At 37.8% G+C, this 17546-nt stretch overlaps 1 protein-coding gene across 1 annotated transcript in view; it reads left to right on the forward strand.

Moving 5' to 3' along the window:
• The window catches only part of LOC107675247 (receptor-type tyrosine-protein phosphatase eta-like), a 43200-nt gene that overhangs the window by 21327 nt on the left and 4327 nt on the right, over window positions 1-17546 (forward strand). The window contains exons 5-10 of the mRNA XM_016469525.1: window positions 830-886; window positions 4304-4360; window positions 11325-11381; window positions 15950-16006; window positions 16316-16354; window positions 16609-16863. Of these exons, the coding sequence (XP_016325011.1) occupies window positions 830-886; window positions 4304-4360; window positions 11325-11381; window positions 15950-16006; window positions 16316-16354; window positions 16609-16863 (522 nt within the window). The remainder of the gene's footprint in view (window positions 1-829; window positions 887-4303; window positions 4361-11324; window positions 11382-15949; window positions 16007-16315; window positions 16355-16608; window positions 16864-17546) is intronic.

Here is a 17546-nt window from a genome sequence, read left to right on the forward strand (position 1 = left end):
TATCAGCTGTGGGGCGGAGTTTGCACTGAAGTGGATTGGGGGGAAATTGCGCATGCGTGTCATGTGCCTGTCTGTCAATGGGGGGAAGCCACGCCTTATTTTGGAGCTCCCACCCCGTTTTGGAGTTCCCACCCCCATTTGGAGATCTCCAGGCTGCAGTTATACCCTTCTCCGTTGGTCTGACTGAAAATGCAAATTCATTGTTTGCCACTAGGTGCTGCTTTTGGAGCGTAAAAATAGCTGTTTCCCCAGTAACGGCTGTACACAAAGCAGCACTGTGCTCACAAACGCTGCTTTATCAGGCATGACAGGCATGATGAAATGGAAATGAAATAGAAAATTTCCTGAAGATAGTCGGTTTCCTTCAGATATAGACTAATATAAAAACACTAGTGTCGCTTTTTGATTTTGAAACGTGCAGTGCTCATGTTTATTCAACAAAGTCAAAGCCTTTTGAAAAATCTATTTGTGGAGGTCAGTTTTGATATTGTAATTGCCCACTACAAATAAATCAATGTATGGGAAACACTGTTTTATTTATGGACAACTGAGTAAATATGGTAATAGGAAAATTATATCTGTATTTTATTCATTTTACTGATAATGTAGTATATTGTAATAATAACTGTGCTTATTTCATGTCAAATTCCAAGTATCAAACATCAGCATCTACGTGTTAAATTTACATTGGCGGATAGGAAATAGTAACAATATTGTATTCATACAGATTACACCAATTTAATGTATTTTAATCATTCTCGCAGTGCAAAAATTTGACTGCAAAAAAAAAAAAAAATTTTTTTTTTCTTCGTTCATCTAAATATCCCAGCAGCTCCTGCAACTACAAGCTCTCCTTCAACTGAGTCTCAAACAACAGCTCCTTCAAGTGAGTATTTTTATTCATGGACAGCTGAGTAAATGTGTTAATAGAGAAATGATATCTGTATTTTATTCGTTTTTATTGTTAATGTGGTATATTGTAATAACTGTGCTTATTTCATGTCAAATCCTAAGTATCAAACATCAGCATCTACGTGTTAAATTTACATTGGGAGATTGGAAATAGTAACAATACAATATTGCATTCATACAGATTACAGCAATTTAATGTATTTTAATAATTCTCGCCGTGTAAAATTTGATTGTATGCAAAAAAATATACTTTCTTTATTAAAGATATTGGCATGTGATTTTAGATTGTAGTTCTTAATAAACTTTTCTTTTGGAATCTTCCATTTCAATGCCCTACATCGTTCAGTCCCAAAGATATGGGGATCTAATTTAGGCTCCATATTCAGATTATTGAATATTACCCATTTTCACTGGTTGAAAACCAAATGTTAGTCACTTTGTATACAGCTGATACTTATTGTATTTAAAGCAGAATGTCTGAAGAATAAATAATTTTGAAAGTAGAAATCCATCTTGTTTCCCTCTATCAAAACAATTGTATAGGACAGCTGTTTGAGTGTCATAAATATTATTTTTCCAAAATTTGTGTGCCTGTAACTCAAGAAATATTAAAGTTATCTTAACATGATTTTAGATTCTGGTTCCTACGAAACTTTTCTTTCGGAATCTTTATTTTTAAAGCCCTGTGTGGTTTAATTCTAGAGATACCTAGATCTTGGTGCAGCTCCATGTCCAAATTTTTGTATCCTACCAATTTTAATGGTCAAAAACCAAATGTGGTTTTGTGTTCATCTAGTCATCACTGTTGTCACTGTCAAATATGCAAATAATAACAGTAACCCTGGGTTGATGAATGTACAGTGTGACACATCAGATTATGAATGATCAGCATTATTTGTTAACTCTATGTAACGTATGAACAGTGTGAAACATAAAGTAAAATTAGATTACCCAGGATCCCATTTACCTGGGGTTTGGAATTACCCATTGTTAATTATTTCAAGAGTGAGTGACCTTAAATGTTTAAGGTACTATCAGTGATTCTGTCAAGTAGGCTATGCCCTTTAGCAGTAGATAACACTTGATCTATGACTATGCATCACATTTTATAACAATAAAAATAAAAAGAAATTCTAATAATTAATCCAGGTGAGGAAAATGTTGGTTTATTGATGTGAATGCAATATGTGGCGAAAGCAACCACACTTCCATATGAGGCATGGGATTTGTTTCAAACATGTTACGATACTGCATATGTGAACTCTTGGTAGCTTCAGAAGCTGTTCAAATGAACAAAATCCTTTTTTCCCAAATATTTCTAAAACTGATTCAAAAATATAATGTGGCTCAACCATTTCAGTGCATTTCTAGCACTCTGACAATTTTGATTTGATAGAGGGAAAGAAGATACAATTCTAATTTCAACATTATTTATTTTTCAGACATTGTTCTCTAAATAAAATAAGTATCGGCTGTATACAAAGTGACCAACATTTGTTTTTTGACCACTGAAAATAGGTAATATTCAACAATCTGGACATGGATCCTCATTGAGGTCTCCATATGTCTGGGAATGAATGATGTAGGGCCTTGAAAATGAAGATTCCAAAAGAAATGTTTATTAAGAACTAGTATCTAAAATCATATTGTGATATCTTTAATACTTCTTGAGTTATAGGCATGCAAACTTTGGAAATAGAATATTTATGGCACTCAGACAGGTATGTTCAATGCAGTTGTTTTGACAGATGGAAACAAGATACATCTTTATTTTCAACATTATTTGTTCTTCAGACATTCCTCTTTAATAGAAAAGAAGAAAATCATATTTTTGCAAAGTGACCCACATTTGGTTTTTGACCACTGAAAATGTGTACAATTTAATGAGTTACTCCTGGAGCCATATTGAAATTCTAATATCTCTGGAACTGTACAATATCCGGCCTTAAAATGAAAATGCCAAAAGGAAAGTTTGTTAAGACCCAATAACTAAAAGGACGTTAAGTTATCTTTAATACTTTTTGAGTTACAGGCCTGCAAACTTTTGAGAAAAAAATAAAAAGTGCTGTTTCCCCATTTTAGAATACACCATTGGCACATAATGGAACAAAGATTGCTAAAGTCAACAGATTTTACTAATAGACCTACCAATCTCTGTGTAAAAATAATATAATGATGCTGGTATCTTTCGAAAGTAATTTTTACCCCCCCTGTAATTTGGATCTGAATATCGGGTTAAAATTGCCATTTTGACCGCCCTCTATAACATAGTGGATTACTCAGTTAATATTCATCCACACATTTAATATTTTGGCTTTCATCCCTAAACATGTTTATCTTTCTTTATTCATTCATCATTCATTTCATTATTTATTTATAAAGCACATTTAAAAACAACTGAAGGTTGACCAAAGTGCTGTACAGATCAGGAAGCTCAAATAAAAAACAGAATCTATAACAATCTATAAGTCAACATAAAAAAAAAAAAAAAATTGATTAATACATTAAATATAAATATTTAATGTAAATATTAATAAATTTCTTTAGAAAAAATATTAGTAATTCAAAAATTTGAGCCGGGGACCTCTGGTTGAGTTGGCACGGAATGACCCAGGTGTCATTTTATTAATTTTATTGTTAATGTGGTATATTGTAATAGTAACTGTGCATATTTCACATCAAATCCCAGGCATTAAACATCAGCAACTACCTGTTAAATTTATGTTGGGAAACAGAAAATAGTAATAAGACTTTATTGTATTTTTTTTATTGTATTGTATTAATTGTATTCATATTGCAATTTCATGTATTTTAATAATGCTTCCTAAAATTTGACTGTATGCAAAAAAAAAAAAAAAAAAAAAAAAATTATATTGATTGGTACTGATTTACAGAAGAGACCCACTAAAATGTCATTCAGTGTAACAATCTTGTCAGGAATATTTACAACAAAAATCAATTTATGACATATTAAAAGAATATCCCAAATACTAATTAGTTGTAATTTTACATTTTTAAAATTTGCCAATATCCTAGGTTTTGCCCATTTGTCAGTAAGAATTTTTTACTCATTTAAAACACAATCAAATTTAATATGCTCCCTTATTCTTTTATATATTTTAATATGTACACGTCAGAATAAGCATGTTGTTTGAATTTTTACATAAATATTGTGTTACACTGAATGACAATAGAACATTATTTCAACCAAATTTTGACTTATTTGAAAGCTTAAAAGTAGACACTTTACACTTTACTTACATTTAATGCGCTTTCTATGGACATAAAAACACTTTTGTAAATTTCTTTTGATGTGGACATCTTAATGTCTTTGACCCATATATATATATATATATATATATATAATATTCTTTTTTTCAAAATATCCCAGCAGCTCCTGCAACTATAAGCTCCCCTTCAACTGAGTCTCAAACATCAGCTCCTTCAAGTGAGTATTTTTATTCATGGACAACTAAGTAAATGTGTTAATAGAAAAATCATATCTGTATTTTATAAATTTTGATTGTTAATGTGGCATATTGTAATAATAATGTCTCGGTTAGGTATGGTAACCCTCGTTCCCTGATGGAGGGAAGATGTTGTTGTTTGAATGTACGACACTAGGGGTCACTCTTCGGAGCCCAAACACCTCTGATATCTTTGAGAAAAGGCCAGTGAAATTGGGTGTGCATAATTTGCATAGATGGCAATGCCCCGGACATCTGGGTATAAATAAGCCAGCGTAGCATCTGCTCTCTCGTTCTGTTCTGAGGAGTCAAGAAGCAAGAGGAGTCTCAACCCACTCAGAAGCAGTTCGAATTTGTGGCATAAGGGAAACAATGTCGCTGTTCCCTCCATCAGGGAACAAGGGTTACCATACGTAACCGAGACATTCCCTTTCAGTTGTTCACTTCGACGTTGTGTCGAATGTACGACACTAGGGGTCCCTATACTAAACGCCACAACTGCCGAACTGAGTCCACGGGGGCACAGATGTTGACAGGCTCAGGTGTCACAACCAAATGCACCTCACCTCCTCGTAACCTTCCAACTCCCAAGACTTAAGACCTTGCTCTCCAAGATCTGGGGGAGACACCATAAAGGTAGAGGTCCCTTCAGCCGGAGCCTTTTTCCCCATAGTTAGTATTTACCATTAAAAGATTGTCTGAAAAGTCTTGGTAAAAAAACGTCAGGACAGTGGCTATTCCCCCATAGGGGGAAAGGCACTACAGAGATCACATCCTACCTGAAGGGAGGTAGCATGTGAAAATGACCTATGGACTTACAAAGGAAGTACCACATAGCGGGCTCCGCTTAAGGGGAGAACTAACAGTTACAGAACCTCATGACAGACCAAGCATCTGTGTAGGGGAAACACTGAACCCTGAAGGGCAAAACCGTGGGACAATCCACAAATGGGGCCACAACATAAGGAGCACTAACTCATTACAGGTTTTTAGGAGAAACTCTACTCGTAATGAGTTCTACAATGAGTTCCTCCGCCAAACTCAGCTACGCAAAGTGCCCAAGTGATGGAAAGGTTGTCCAGGGTTCATGAAAAGGAACTGAACTGCACTGAATAAGAGCAATGCCATCTGAGACGGGGAAACGCTGTGTGCAAGCTCTATATCCAACCAGTAATCTGAATTAAAGAATTAACTTTCAGAACTCTGAATGAAACTGGTTCCATCCACAGATTGTAAAATCTGGAAAATGTATTGGGTGTAGCCCAACCTGCAGCTCTATAAATGTCTGCTAGAGAGGCACCGTTCACTAAACCTGATGAAGCAGCAATGCCCCTTGTCGAGTGAGCCCTCACTCCCAGCAGGTATGGTATGCCTCCAGCCTGATAAGCCATGAGGATCGCATCCACAATCCAGATCCTCTGTTTGGAAACAGTATTCCCCTTCTGCTCTCCTCCAAAGCAGACAAAGAGCTGTTCAGAAAGCCTGAAGCTATGTGTGCATTCCAAATAAATGAGCAGGGCTCGCACTGGGCACAACAGGGAGTGGTGGGAACCTTGGGCACATATCCAGGCCGGGATCTCGGGAAAACGTGAGAGTCTGCTGGACCGAATTCTAGACAAGATTCGCTAACAGAGAGGGCTTGCAGATCCCCCACCCTCTTGATAGAAGTGAGCGCAGTCAGGAAGGCCGTCTTCATAGAGAGGGCACTAAGATCAACTGACTGAAGGGGCTCAAATAGATCTCTCTGTAAGGCCCAAAGGACCACTGAAAGATTTCAAGAGGGAATGAGGCGTGATCTCAGGGGATTTAACCCTCTGGGGTCTGAGGGTTAAATCATGTGAAAATTATGTGAAAATCATCCTGCTCACTCATTCACAAAAAAAAATATTGATTTAACTTTTGTCAGACATTATTTGTGTTAGAAAGGCCATATGCGAGGGAGTGACAATGGCCAGGAATATTCAGAGATTCACACCTGAGAGACAAAGGGTCTCCCATAATGAGCCATCAGTCAGTAATGTGTCTGTGAAGCAGGTAACAAAGAATATGAGGAGAGTAAAATAATGGGGGTTTTGATAATTTGTATTTTATGTACAACACAGCATAATCAAAATCTACATAATGAAGGCCAAAGATACATTATTGAGCACATTGATCTAAAAATAGAGACTTGAAGAGTAACACACCTTTGTGCCATTGCTGACAACAGATCCTATTCAAATGTTGAAACAAGTAATCTACTGTATACCTGACAATTCCAGTGTCTGCTGCTTTTTTCCATGGATTCCATGGATTTTCCAAGGCAAACTGAAGAAACGGTTTGTGTCTTGGAAGGATCGAGACATGAAAGTACGTGTCCTTCAGGCAGCAGACAGCCAGTGTGAAGCCGTATTCACCACCCACCCAACGTCGGAAGTGGATCTGAACTGGTCAACTGGTCCCTACTCCCTGGGTCGCCCATCTCAGGGACGCTTTGAAGCCTTCCGAGGGTTGTTGGTGCCCTGCTGATGAGCTGGCCGTGCCACCTTCCTGCGAGTGGTGGGCCATTGGTTGGGCTTGACTGCAGGTCCAGGCTGTTGCAGGACCTCAGCAGACCTCGCAGGGGGCCGTCCCCAGCGACGAGCAGATGGGGGCCACTGTCATGGAGGTGCAGGACCAGGGCCTAACCCACGTCAAGGCAGGATGTGTTTGATGGTCTCCGTCTGCTTCTTGACCGTAGAGAACAGCTGTGCAAATTCTTCTGCGGTGTCACCAAAGAGACCAACCTGTGAAATGGTGGTGTCAAGAAAGAGAACTTTCTCGGCATCCAGCATCTCAGGCAGGTTGAGCCAGTTGGCACTCCTGGACCACTAGTGTGGACATCGCCCTACCCAGAGCCTGCACCGTGACTTTTGTAGCCCGGAGGGCATAGTCAGTCGCCGAATGCAGTTCCTGCAGCACCTCTTGGTTGGGGCCACCCTCGTGCAGATCTTTCAATGCCTTGGCCTGGTAGACCTGCAGGATGGCCATGGCGTGCAGGGCGGACGCAGCTTGTCCAGAAGCCGTGTAATACGTTGCCACGAGGGACGAAGAGAACTTACATGCCCTGGAGGGGAGTCTTGGATGGCCCCGCCAGGTGGCGGCGTTTTGTGGTCAAAGATGCACCGCAATCGCCCTTTCCACCTGGGGGACCTCCGTGTACCCCCTCGCTGGACCCCCATCAAGGGTGGTGAGGACAGAAGAGCTGGTGTACCGTGTCCTGGCCGAGAAGGGGCCCTCCACAATTTTGTCAGCTCTTCATGCACTTTCGGGAAGAAAGGTTCTGGGGTGGGGCGTGGCTTAGAGTCGCGCTCTACACCCAGAAACCAATCATCCAGCCACGAGCACTCAGGACAGGATGGAGTCCACTCGAGCCCGATGCTTTTGGCTGCCTGGGTAAGCACAGTCGCCATCTCAGCGTCCGCCTCGGACTGAAGCTCAGCGACCGTAGATGCTGGTTCAAGCCCGAAGAACCCGAGTCGCGAGTGCAACATGCTGAAGGAAAGTGCCTCGCAAGAGGGGCATGAGTCATCGACAAGCATGTGCACGGCCAAACACTGAACGCAGAGCTTGTGGCAATCGAAGCGAGAGATATGGAAACCGCAACCAGAAGGTCCCGGGCAGAAAGGAATGATGTAAATACACACAATTCCACCCATGAAGCTCTTTGAGAGAATTTGCTCTTGCAGGAGGAAATTTGCTCTTAAAGATTGCCATTGAAGCACCCAGGGATACTCTCACAACACTTATCTGTGTATGAGAAAGGAGAGACCGCTGCCCGTGTTGTAGATCCAACAACAAGAGAATCGAGAGGTGAATGCTGCATCTCACTGAGAGACGCTGCATTTGGCTCCAAAAAACAGAACGAGTGAGCAGATGCTACGCTGGCTTATTTATACCCGGATGTCCAGGGCATGGCCAGCTATACAAATTCTGCACACCCAATTTCATTGGCCTTTTCTCAAAGATATCAGAGGTGTTTTGGCTCCCAAGAGTGACCCCTAATGTCGTACATTCGACACAATGTTGAAGTGAATGACTGAAAGGGAACTATGCCTATTTCATGTCAAATCCCAAGTATCAAACATCAGGATCTACCTGTTAAAATTTACATTGGGAAATAGGAAATAGTAATAAGACAAAATTGTATTCATACAGTTTACAGCAATTTCATGTATTTTAACAACAATTCTTGCAGTATAAAATTAGATTTTTGGCAAAAAATCCAATAGGATTTTTCAATTTTTCCTTTTGGATTATTGCAAAAATATAAGCTCTGTGTTCAAGCATAGTTCATGAAACTTACACGTTTTGTCCATCAAGATAATCTTCACAAAATAATATAACTTTTATGAATTTTGAAGCCTACATAAAAGCACCAGAACTTAAAAGCTAAACTTTTCATATAAACTGGAATAAATACAAAACTAGAGCCAAACTAAAACTGAATTGAGACATTAGTAATAAATAGTATAGTGAATAAATGAAATAATCATAACTAAAGGACATATGAAAGCACATATTTCTGTACATTTCGAAATAAGGTGCATTAAAAGTCAATGGGCCCTATTTTAACGATCTAAGCGCATGGTCTAAAGCGCACGGCGCAGGTGCACTCAGGGCGTGTCTGAATCCACTTTTGCTAGTTTAACGACGGGAAAACGGTCGACGCACCCGGGCGCATGGTCTAAATGGGTTGTCCCTATTCTCTTAATGAGTAATGGGTGTTTTTTTGGGTGTAACGTGCAATAAACCAATCAGAGTCTCATCTCCCATCCCCTTTAAAAGCCAGTTGCGCTCGGGCCATTGTGGGTTCGCTATTTACATGGCGGAATGTAATTTAAATTGTAATTTAATCATTTTTAAAAATGTTTGTGTACTGCTGCGCATATGTTTTATCTGTTTTATAAGCAAAGTGTACGCGTATTGTGCACCCGCCTATAGGCGCATATTACTAACGCGTTCTTTAAATAACAAAGAAAAAATATTGCGCCAGACTTTAGACCAGGTTTGAGTTGGTCTGTGGCGCAGTCTATTTTCAGTTCCTCAAAATAGCAACGCGCCAACAATGCGCCTCAGCACACCTCTTTTTGTAGACCAGCACGCCCATGGGCACACAAATGGGCACAAATGCATTTGCTATTTAAACAACGCGGTGCAGGATGGGAAAATGAGAACTGCGTCAGGCTGAAACTAGCAAAAACACTTGCGCCGCATTGCGCCGCATTGCACCGGGTGTATGATAGGGCCCCTTTTAATCCTTGATTAATATGAATATTTTAATTAAAAACATGGCTCCACATACATTCAATAAAATTCTAGTGCATTTAATCTATTAAATAACAGCAGAGTGAGCGAGTTTTTGGATATGGTAAAATTAAACTTATTTTTGCGAATAAAGTACTACATTTCAGCTATCGTTTTGTTAGGGTGGGTACACAAAATGTTATTTTATACTTGCTTCTAGAAAATCCTCAATCTACATGTTTTCTAGCAGCTGCTTGTGGCCGTAAACGTTTAATTTTAATGTGGCTTTAAGCACTATGCATCAAAGTTTCACTTTGACCGTGACTAAGCCGGTAAATGTGGTGTTTAGATGGAATAATCACATGAGTTTACCTTATGGTACGAACCCAAAGTCTCTGTATCAGTAGGAAAGCAATAAAATGAGCATCTTCCATCCGAAGACTTGTTGCATTTCGGGGCAAAGCAAAAAAACATTGTCGAACAACAATATAAAGTGTGGGAAACTATTAATTGCTTATTCTACAATTAATTGTACTATAAATTATACTACTATTGGAAAACACTGTAAATTGACAAACTGTTCGGCGTGATGACGTTTAATGTCTCCGACAGCTCCTGTAGTCCCATTTAGCAATTTGTTAGCAACCGTCTTTTTTAAGAAACGTAACAGTGCAGTTTGTGTGCAAGCAAGGAACATTAGATAGTCTGAAATAAAATTTCAATTTTCGATCGGTGCAACTGTACTCCACTGTATAAATTAAATATAGATTAATCACTGTTAAAGCTAAAAAGTTACTAGTCAAGATGGGTATTTGGACATACTTTTGTATGTATTTGCCCGTTCAGGCGTGGAAAGAAACTCAATTCAGGGCTGTCTGTGTGCATGCTGTCTACATGAAAAAACAATTCGCGAGTACTGAATGTAATTCTTTCGCGCCTGAATGCTTTTAAATTGCTTGAATTTTTTAATTAACAAGGCTTAAAAACATGCAAATGATAAACTTTCATGACGAGGCTGCAGTGGCCTGATCGGGCAAGTGACAAATCTGTCTACTGTCCTCAACGTCTTTCACGCTGGCCCCGGGCCATCGGGCAGTCCTTATTGTCGAGCCCTGTTCTGTCTAATCTTCATTAACCGACAGCAGTAATATTTTGGTGGGGAGTGGAGCATTTGAGTCACATGCAAAACAGAAAACTGACGGGAGTGGCTGTAGTGGAGAAAAACTGACTGGATCAAATTGTACAGGTGACACACAGCTCACTTCTCCGTCACTGTAAGTTACTGAAACCACACATGAAAACACGCAACACATGGTCGACGCGCATTTGTGCCGCAGAGCGACTCGCACTGTATGATGTGACAGATAACTAGTTGTCCAGTCCTGTTCCATTCACACAGCATGTTTTCTGAGACTGCAGTTGTGAGTCCTGAAAATTTACTGGTGTTAGTTCACTTACAGAATGCGGTTGTCATGCCCGTAATAACCGTACTCTGTGTGAACGTAACCTTATTAAGGACTGAAATACAGGACTGACAACCGTATTCTGCTGCTGTGTGAACGTAATGAGACAAAATTGAATTCATACAGTATACAGCAATTTCATGTATTTTAACAAGTCTCGCAGTATAAAATTTAACTGTAAGCAACTTTTTTTTTTCTAAATATCGAAATATCCCAGCAGCTCCTGCCACTACAAGCTCTTCTTCAACTGAGTCTCAAACATCAATTCCTACAAGTGAGTATTTTTATTCATGGACAACTGAGTAAATGTATTAATAGGAAAATTATATTGGTATTTTATTCATTTTATTTTTAATGTCATATTGTAGGGAAGCCACAATTCTCAAAAAATATTGAACCATTCGGTATGATGGTTCAATATGCGCTTGTGAATTACGTTTTTTTTTTCGGTTGCATTTAAATAGCTTCTGTGGGTTTTATCTCTCTTCGAAATTGGCTCTGTTTGTGCGCCTGTGAGTCTATGAGGTGAGCTTATGTGATGCCTCTCCGCTTAAAACGTGCATTTGAAAAAGCAACACACGCCAAATATCTTCCCTTGTAATGACTTGCAAGGAGAAGTGTTTCTAAGCCTGCTGTCCAACAAAAGAGAACATTATAACATGATTTTACTCTGCGACATCAGTAGAAGGTTTGAAATAATTTCCTTTTGTCATGTGGCTTCTTATCACAGAATGAGGCAGAAAATATATTCTATACTGTAATGAAGGCTATGTTGATTAACAATGGATTGCAAATATATTATTATGAAAATACCCAAGATGTCTTGAAGAACACATATAATGTATATATTATCGCAGTCAAGTGTTTATTGTTTTCATGTTTCATCATTCAAAACATTTATATTTTTTATTCAGTTATAACGATAGTTGGATGCCTTTTTTCCATATTATGGATTTCCTGGAGTATCATGAGTTCTATTACTCTATTTACTCTTCTATTTACTTCTGTGATGCATAAGTGGAATTTCTGCTTGAAGGCTTCCAGCGTGAATGAAACAGACATTGCATGCATTTATAGTGCTCCATAATGGCCAGTCCATCCTATTTTTGGTAAAAATAGGAAAAATAATACTTCTTTAAAAAAACTTATTTAAAAAAAAAGCTTTGTCGGTAATGACAAAACTGTTATCTAGATATTTTCTGTAATTTTGTCAATTTTATCAATAGATGATGATGGACTAAAAAAAAAACAGTCTGCTTTTAAAATTAAGAAAAACATGCTTCTAAAATGAACAAGTCACTAACTAGCTTAGCCGCTTCTCTGCCGGGACAGCACATTAGATTACTAGTTGTGCAGATAACTTGATATGTAGAGTTTGAATCCCATGTTCCACTTGTGTGTCCACTTTAGCCAGATCTCGGAGACATCCAGTAAATACTGACATTTTGGGTGATGCGAAAGTAAACCAAAAACTAATATACCGACTTCTGGCAACAGCGGAATTTCGTTGCTACGCTTGTGCAGAGTCCATTTTGCTGAGCGTTTTATTGTGCTGATACCTTGGCAGGTTTAGGACTGCCGTGGACAAGGTATGGTCGTATTGATCCTGAAGTATCGATATATCTATACTGATGCGAGTATTGATACTCATCAATACTCAAATAAAAAATACTGATACTAAGGTGAGTTTTATTTACCAGAGATTTTATTTTCTTAGCAAAAAATTGTGCACAATATGCATTAAATTGTGTAGGATAGAACCATTTTCCTGCTCATCTAAACGCATGCAAATATCGCAAGACAGAACCAATCAATCACGGAGAGTGTTCACTCACTTCTGCCAGTGCATTCAAACAGGGAGTTTGTATCTTTTGGGAACGGCAGCCCAAAACAATGCTTATGAGAGGACAGAAAAACATATGTTTGAGTTATTTCTCAATAAACAAATTGAATTGGTAGCTTACATAGTTTGTGCAATTACATTTATTTAAATTGAACATTGAAAGTTCATATTGATCATGTTCTTTTCTGTAATGTTAATATAATCATACACTGTCAGAATAAAAAGGTTGCATTTTATGCATGCAACAGCCTGTCACTGGCAGTCCCTTATGAAAATGAACCACGGTTTAACTAAAGTGACCATAGTTCAACCATAGTATTTGTAGAATTCCATGGTTACCACTACAGTAAATATATATTTTAACCACGTGTAAACAAAAATATTACCTAATAAGTTGCAATTAAGGCATATTGAATTTTAAAATGCGTTTCAAATATAGTTAAGTGTTACTCTTAGTAATTTAATCAATTTCATAATTAAAAAGTTCAGGTTAGAAGAATTGTATTGTATTGATATCGACGATACTGGCCTTTAAAAGTATAGGTATCGTATCGGAAACAATAAGTGGTATCGCCCATCCCTACCGTGGACAGCTGACTCCCCAAGCTTTTGATATTATTCATACTCTGTGTAGTAATTCGTTTGCAGGAGTAACAGAACTTAACTTTTCCAATAAGTTTAAATTGATTTTTAACATTGATGGGCATTTTTACCTTTATAAGGCCAATTATTTTTTCTAACCAAATTAAATGTATGCATCATCTTTTGTGTCAAATTCATAAATTTAATCAAATTAAAATAGTAAGACACTATAGGGCTCTTACCAATCAAATTAAATCAATATCAACAAAAGTTTCCTTTGCAATGCAGAGGTGGCACAGCAGCTCTATCTGAAGTATCATTTATATGCATTCACACAGACTGTTCAATGTAGGACATGAATGCATTTAACTTGCAGTTACAAATGCATAATTAATGTTTTTATGTTAAAAGTGGGAAAGGATTTATTGGGGGAAGGAAAATATACTTTAAAGGAGTAGTTCACTTCCAGAACAAAAATGTACAGATAATGTACTCAACTCCTTGTCATGCAAGATCTTCATGTCTTCATGTTTTTTGAGGGAGGTGGCACAGCAGCTCTATCTGAAGTATAATTTATATGCATTCACACAGACTGTTCAATGTAGGACATGAATGCATGTAACTTGCAGTTACAAATGCATAATTAATGTTTTTATGTTAAAAGTGGGAAAGGATTTATTGGGGGAAGGAAAATATACTTTAAAGGAGTAGTTCACTTCCAGAACAAAAATGTACAGATAATGTACTCAACTCCTTGTCATGCAAGATCTTCATGTCTTCATGTTTTTTGAGGAAAACATTTCAGGATTTCTCTCCATATAATGGACTTCTATGGTGCCCCCGAGTTTGAACTTCCAAAATGCAGTTTAAATGCAGCTTCAATGGGCTCTAAATGATCCCAGATGTGGAAGAAGGGTCTTATTTAGCGAATCAATCTGTTATTTTCTAAAAAAAAAAGACAATTTATATACTTTTAACCTCAAACGCTCGTCTTGTCTAGCTCTGCGTGAACTCTGTTTTTTTTCTGGTTCATGACTGTTCGGGTATGTCGAAAAACTCCCATCTCATTTCCTCCTCCAACTTCAAAATCGTCCTACATCGCGGTTTTACCTTTTTTTTTGATACCGTTTGATCTTCTTTGCATATTCACTTTGTAAACACTGGGTCGGTACTTCTGCAGCGATGTAGGACGATTTTGAAGTTGGAGGAGAAAAAAATAGTTTTTTTTTTTTTTATTTTTTTTTTTAAGACTTTAATAATAAAATAAACAAACACAAAATGAAAGTAAAGCGGCAGTCCCTCACGGACGACTGCTGCACACAAAACACAAAATAAAATCCAGGCCTGGCCCTCTCTCGTCCTTCACTGTTGTCACTCCTCCTTTTATCCTTCCGGAGCTCCTCCGTGGGACTGGAGACCGGTTAGTGGCGCAGGTGTCCCTCATTATCTTTCACTCCACCGGCCTCGCTCCGCTCCCACGGCTCTCGGCCCCGCCCCACTCGTCACACTAGTGTATGATTAAAACGATGCGTGGGCCCGGAGACGTTTTGCTTGACCCCAAAAACGTTTATTAAGTCTGTAAACGCAAGTCCTAACACATCAATTGTATTATTTGGGGACACAGTCTTTATAGATTGGACAACACAAGTACTTCTATCATTTGAGTGGGTAGAAGAAAAGCCATCATCAAAGTTATTTGAGAATTGGCTTACTAGTCATATGGAGCGTAGCGTCCTGGAGTTGTTGTCCGACAGGAGTTCCGCTCCGACTCTGCTGGGGTGCAGGCCATCAGCACGAAAAAGCCTAGGACATTCCCAGAAAAGATTCCTATTATAAACAAAGCAGTTTCTGTTATTTAAACCATGACAATAACCATTAATTTAGAGCAAAATGTCTACTGAGCCATCCGTGTTCTCCCCGATACGTAGGAAGAATAATCACAATGAAAACTTTGTGATTTAGACAGTTTGATGTTGGGTATTCATACAATTATGGTGAAAATCAAAGACATTTGTGTGTTCAGAAAGTAAAGAAATGCTTATATTACTTCACTAACCAACGGAGCGAACAATCCTGTGACGTCACACGCTGTGGTATTGCAAGATGTCGGTGCCCATGCTCCAAAAGCTATAACAAAACATCCTTTTTTTATTTAAATTGGTTACATAAATCTTGTTTGTTATATATTTTTTGATTAAAGTGGAAATCAGATTACTAAATAATGTAAACTTGACTGAATGCTTTATGTTTAAACATCAGCAGCTACCATTTATGTTGGGAAGTAGAAAATAGTAATAAAACAAAATTGCATTCATAGAGCAATTTCATGTATTGTAGCAACAATTCTCGCAGTATAAAATGTGACTGTATGTAAAAACAAATCTACTTTATTTTCTTGGTACATCTAAATATCCCAGCAGCCCCTGCCACTACAAGCTCTCCTTCAACTGAGTCTGAAACATCAACTCCTTCAAGTGAGTATTTTCATTGACAACTGAGTAAAGTTGTTAATTTGTCATTTTTATTGTTAATGTTGTATATTGTTAGAATAATTGTGCTTTTTTCATTCAAATACCGAATATCAAACCTCAGTGTCTACCAGTTAGAATTAATGTTGGGAAATAGGAAATAGTAATAAGACAAAATTGTATTCATACAGTTTACAGCAATTTCATGTATTTTAATAACAATTCTTGCAATATAAAATTTGATTGTATCCCAAAAAAAAAAAAAGAAAAACAGAAAAAAAACTTTTTTCTTTGTACATCAAAATATTCCTGCAGCCTCTGCAACTACAAGCTCTCAAACATCAGCTACTCCAAGTGAGTATTTTTATTCATGAACAATTGTGTAAATACATTAATAGGAATTTGATAATTCAGTTTATTATCTATGGTATGTTGTACTGATTTCATTGGGATTCAGCTTTGATGCCATCTCAGGTTTACATGGAGCAGAAAACTGCATAGCTGCATCCAGAACCCTGGACTACCTAGAAACATTATATGAACTTTATGAAATTGTATGATTTCTACAGCTGTTTCAGCTATTCAGTTTCTTCTCTGTTCTTAAACAGGACCAAATGCGATCGAGAATCTCACAGTAACTGAAATCTCCTCATCATTTGTGCTTCTGAAATGGGATAAACAACTCGAAATGGGGTCTTCCTTCAAAGTTCAATGGACTGCTGATGAAACATATGGGAATGTAACAGTCACAGTCACAAATGTAACAGTTGCTGGTCTGATTGCTGGAGTCAATTACACATTTTGCATCACAGTCGTTGTAGCAGATACATCAACAGAACCTGTCTGTATCTCAGCATGGACCAGTATGTAGACTTTCAAAACATTTGTCCTTTGCTTATTTACTCCAACTGCTTGACTTCTACCCACAAACAATTATATTTTAAAACATCATAGTAATTTATTAGCTGAAACAGTATTTTAAAATATTCATACAATGTTTTATCTGTTTAGTGGTTTGCCACTTGAATGAGCCAATTTCTGAGATTTCAAATCGAAGCCATCTGATATTTTTCTATTAGTTGGACCATGTATACAGTGGTGGCCAAAATCATTAGAACACTAGTATTTTTACCAGCTAAAAATGGTTTTAAGTCAGTTATTTCTATATTTTGCTGTGTGTCAGTAGTATGAAATATCAGTTTACATTTCCAAACATTCATTTTGCCATTAATTTTAATAATCCAGTGAGATTTTTGTCTGACAACAGCCAGTGCTGCACACAGAGATCTGATCTGATCATCATCAGTCTGTCTCGAATGATATGAAGAAACAGAACAAACTGAGACAGACTAAATCCAGAAGAACTGTGGCAACGTCTCCAAGATGCTTCAAGAAACCTACCTGCAAAGCTACAGTGCTGTTAAAAGCTTTAGGCACTTGTGTAAAAATGCTGTAGAATGAGGATGCTGTCAAAAATAATGTCATAAATAGATTTTCTTCATCAATTAACTTATATTAACAAAAATAAATAAACATTTGGTGACCA

This window comes from Sinocyclocheilus anshuiensis, unplaced genomic scaffold (assembly GCF_001515605.1).
Source record: "Sinocyclocheilus anshuiensis isolate Anshui unplaced genomic scaffold, SAMN03320099.WGS_v1.1 scaffold532, whole genome shotgun sequence".
Taxonomy (NCBI): Eukaryota; Metazoa; Chordata; class Actinopteri; order Cypriniformes; family Cyprinidae; genus Sinocyclocheilus; species Sinocyclocheilus anshuiensis.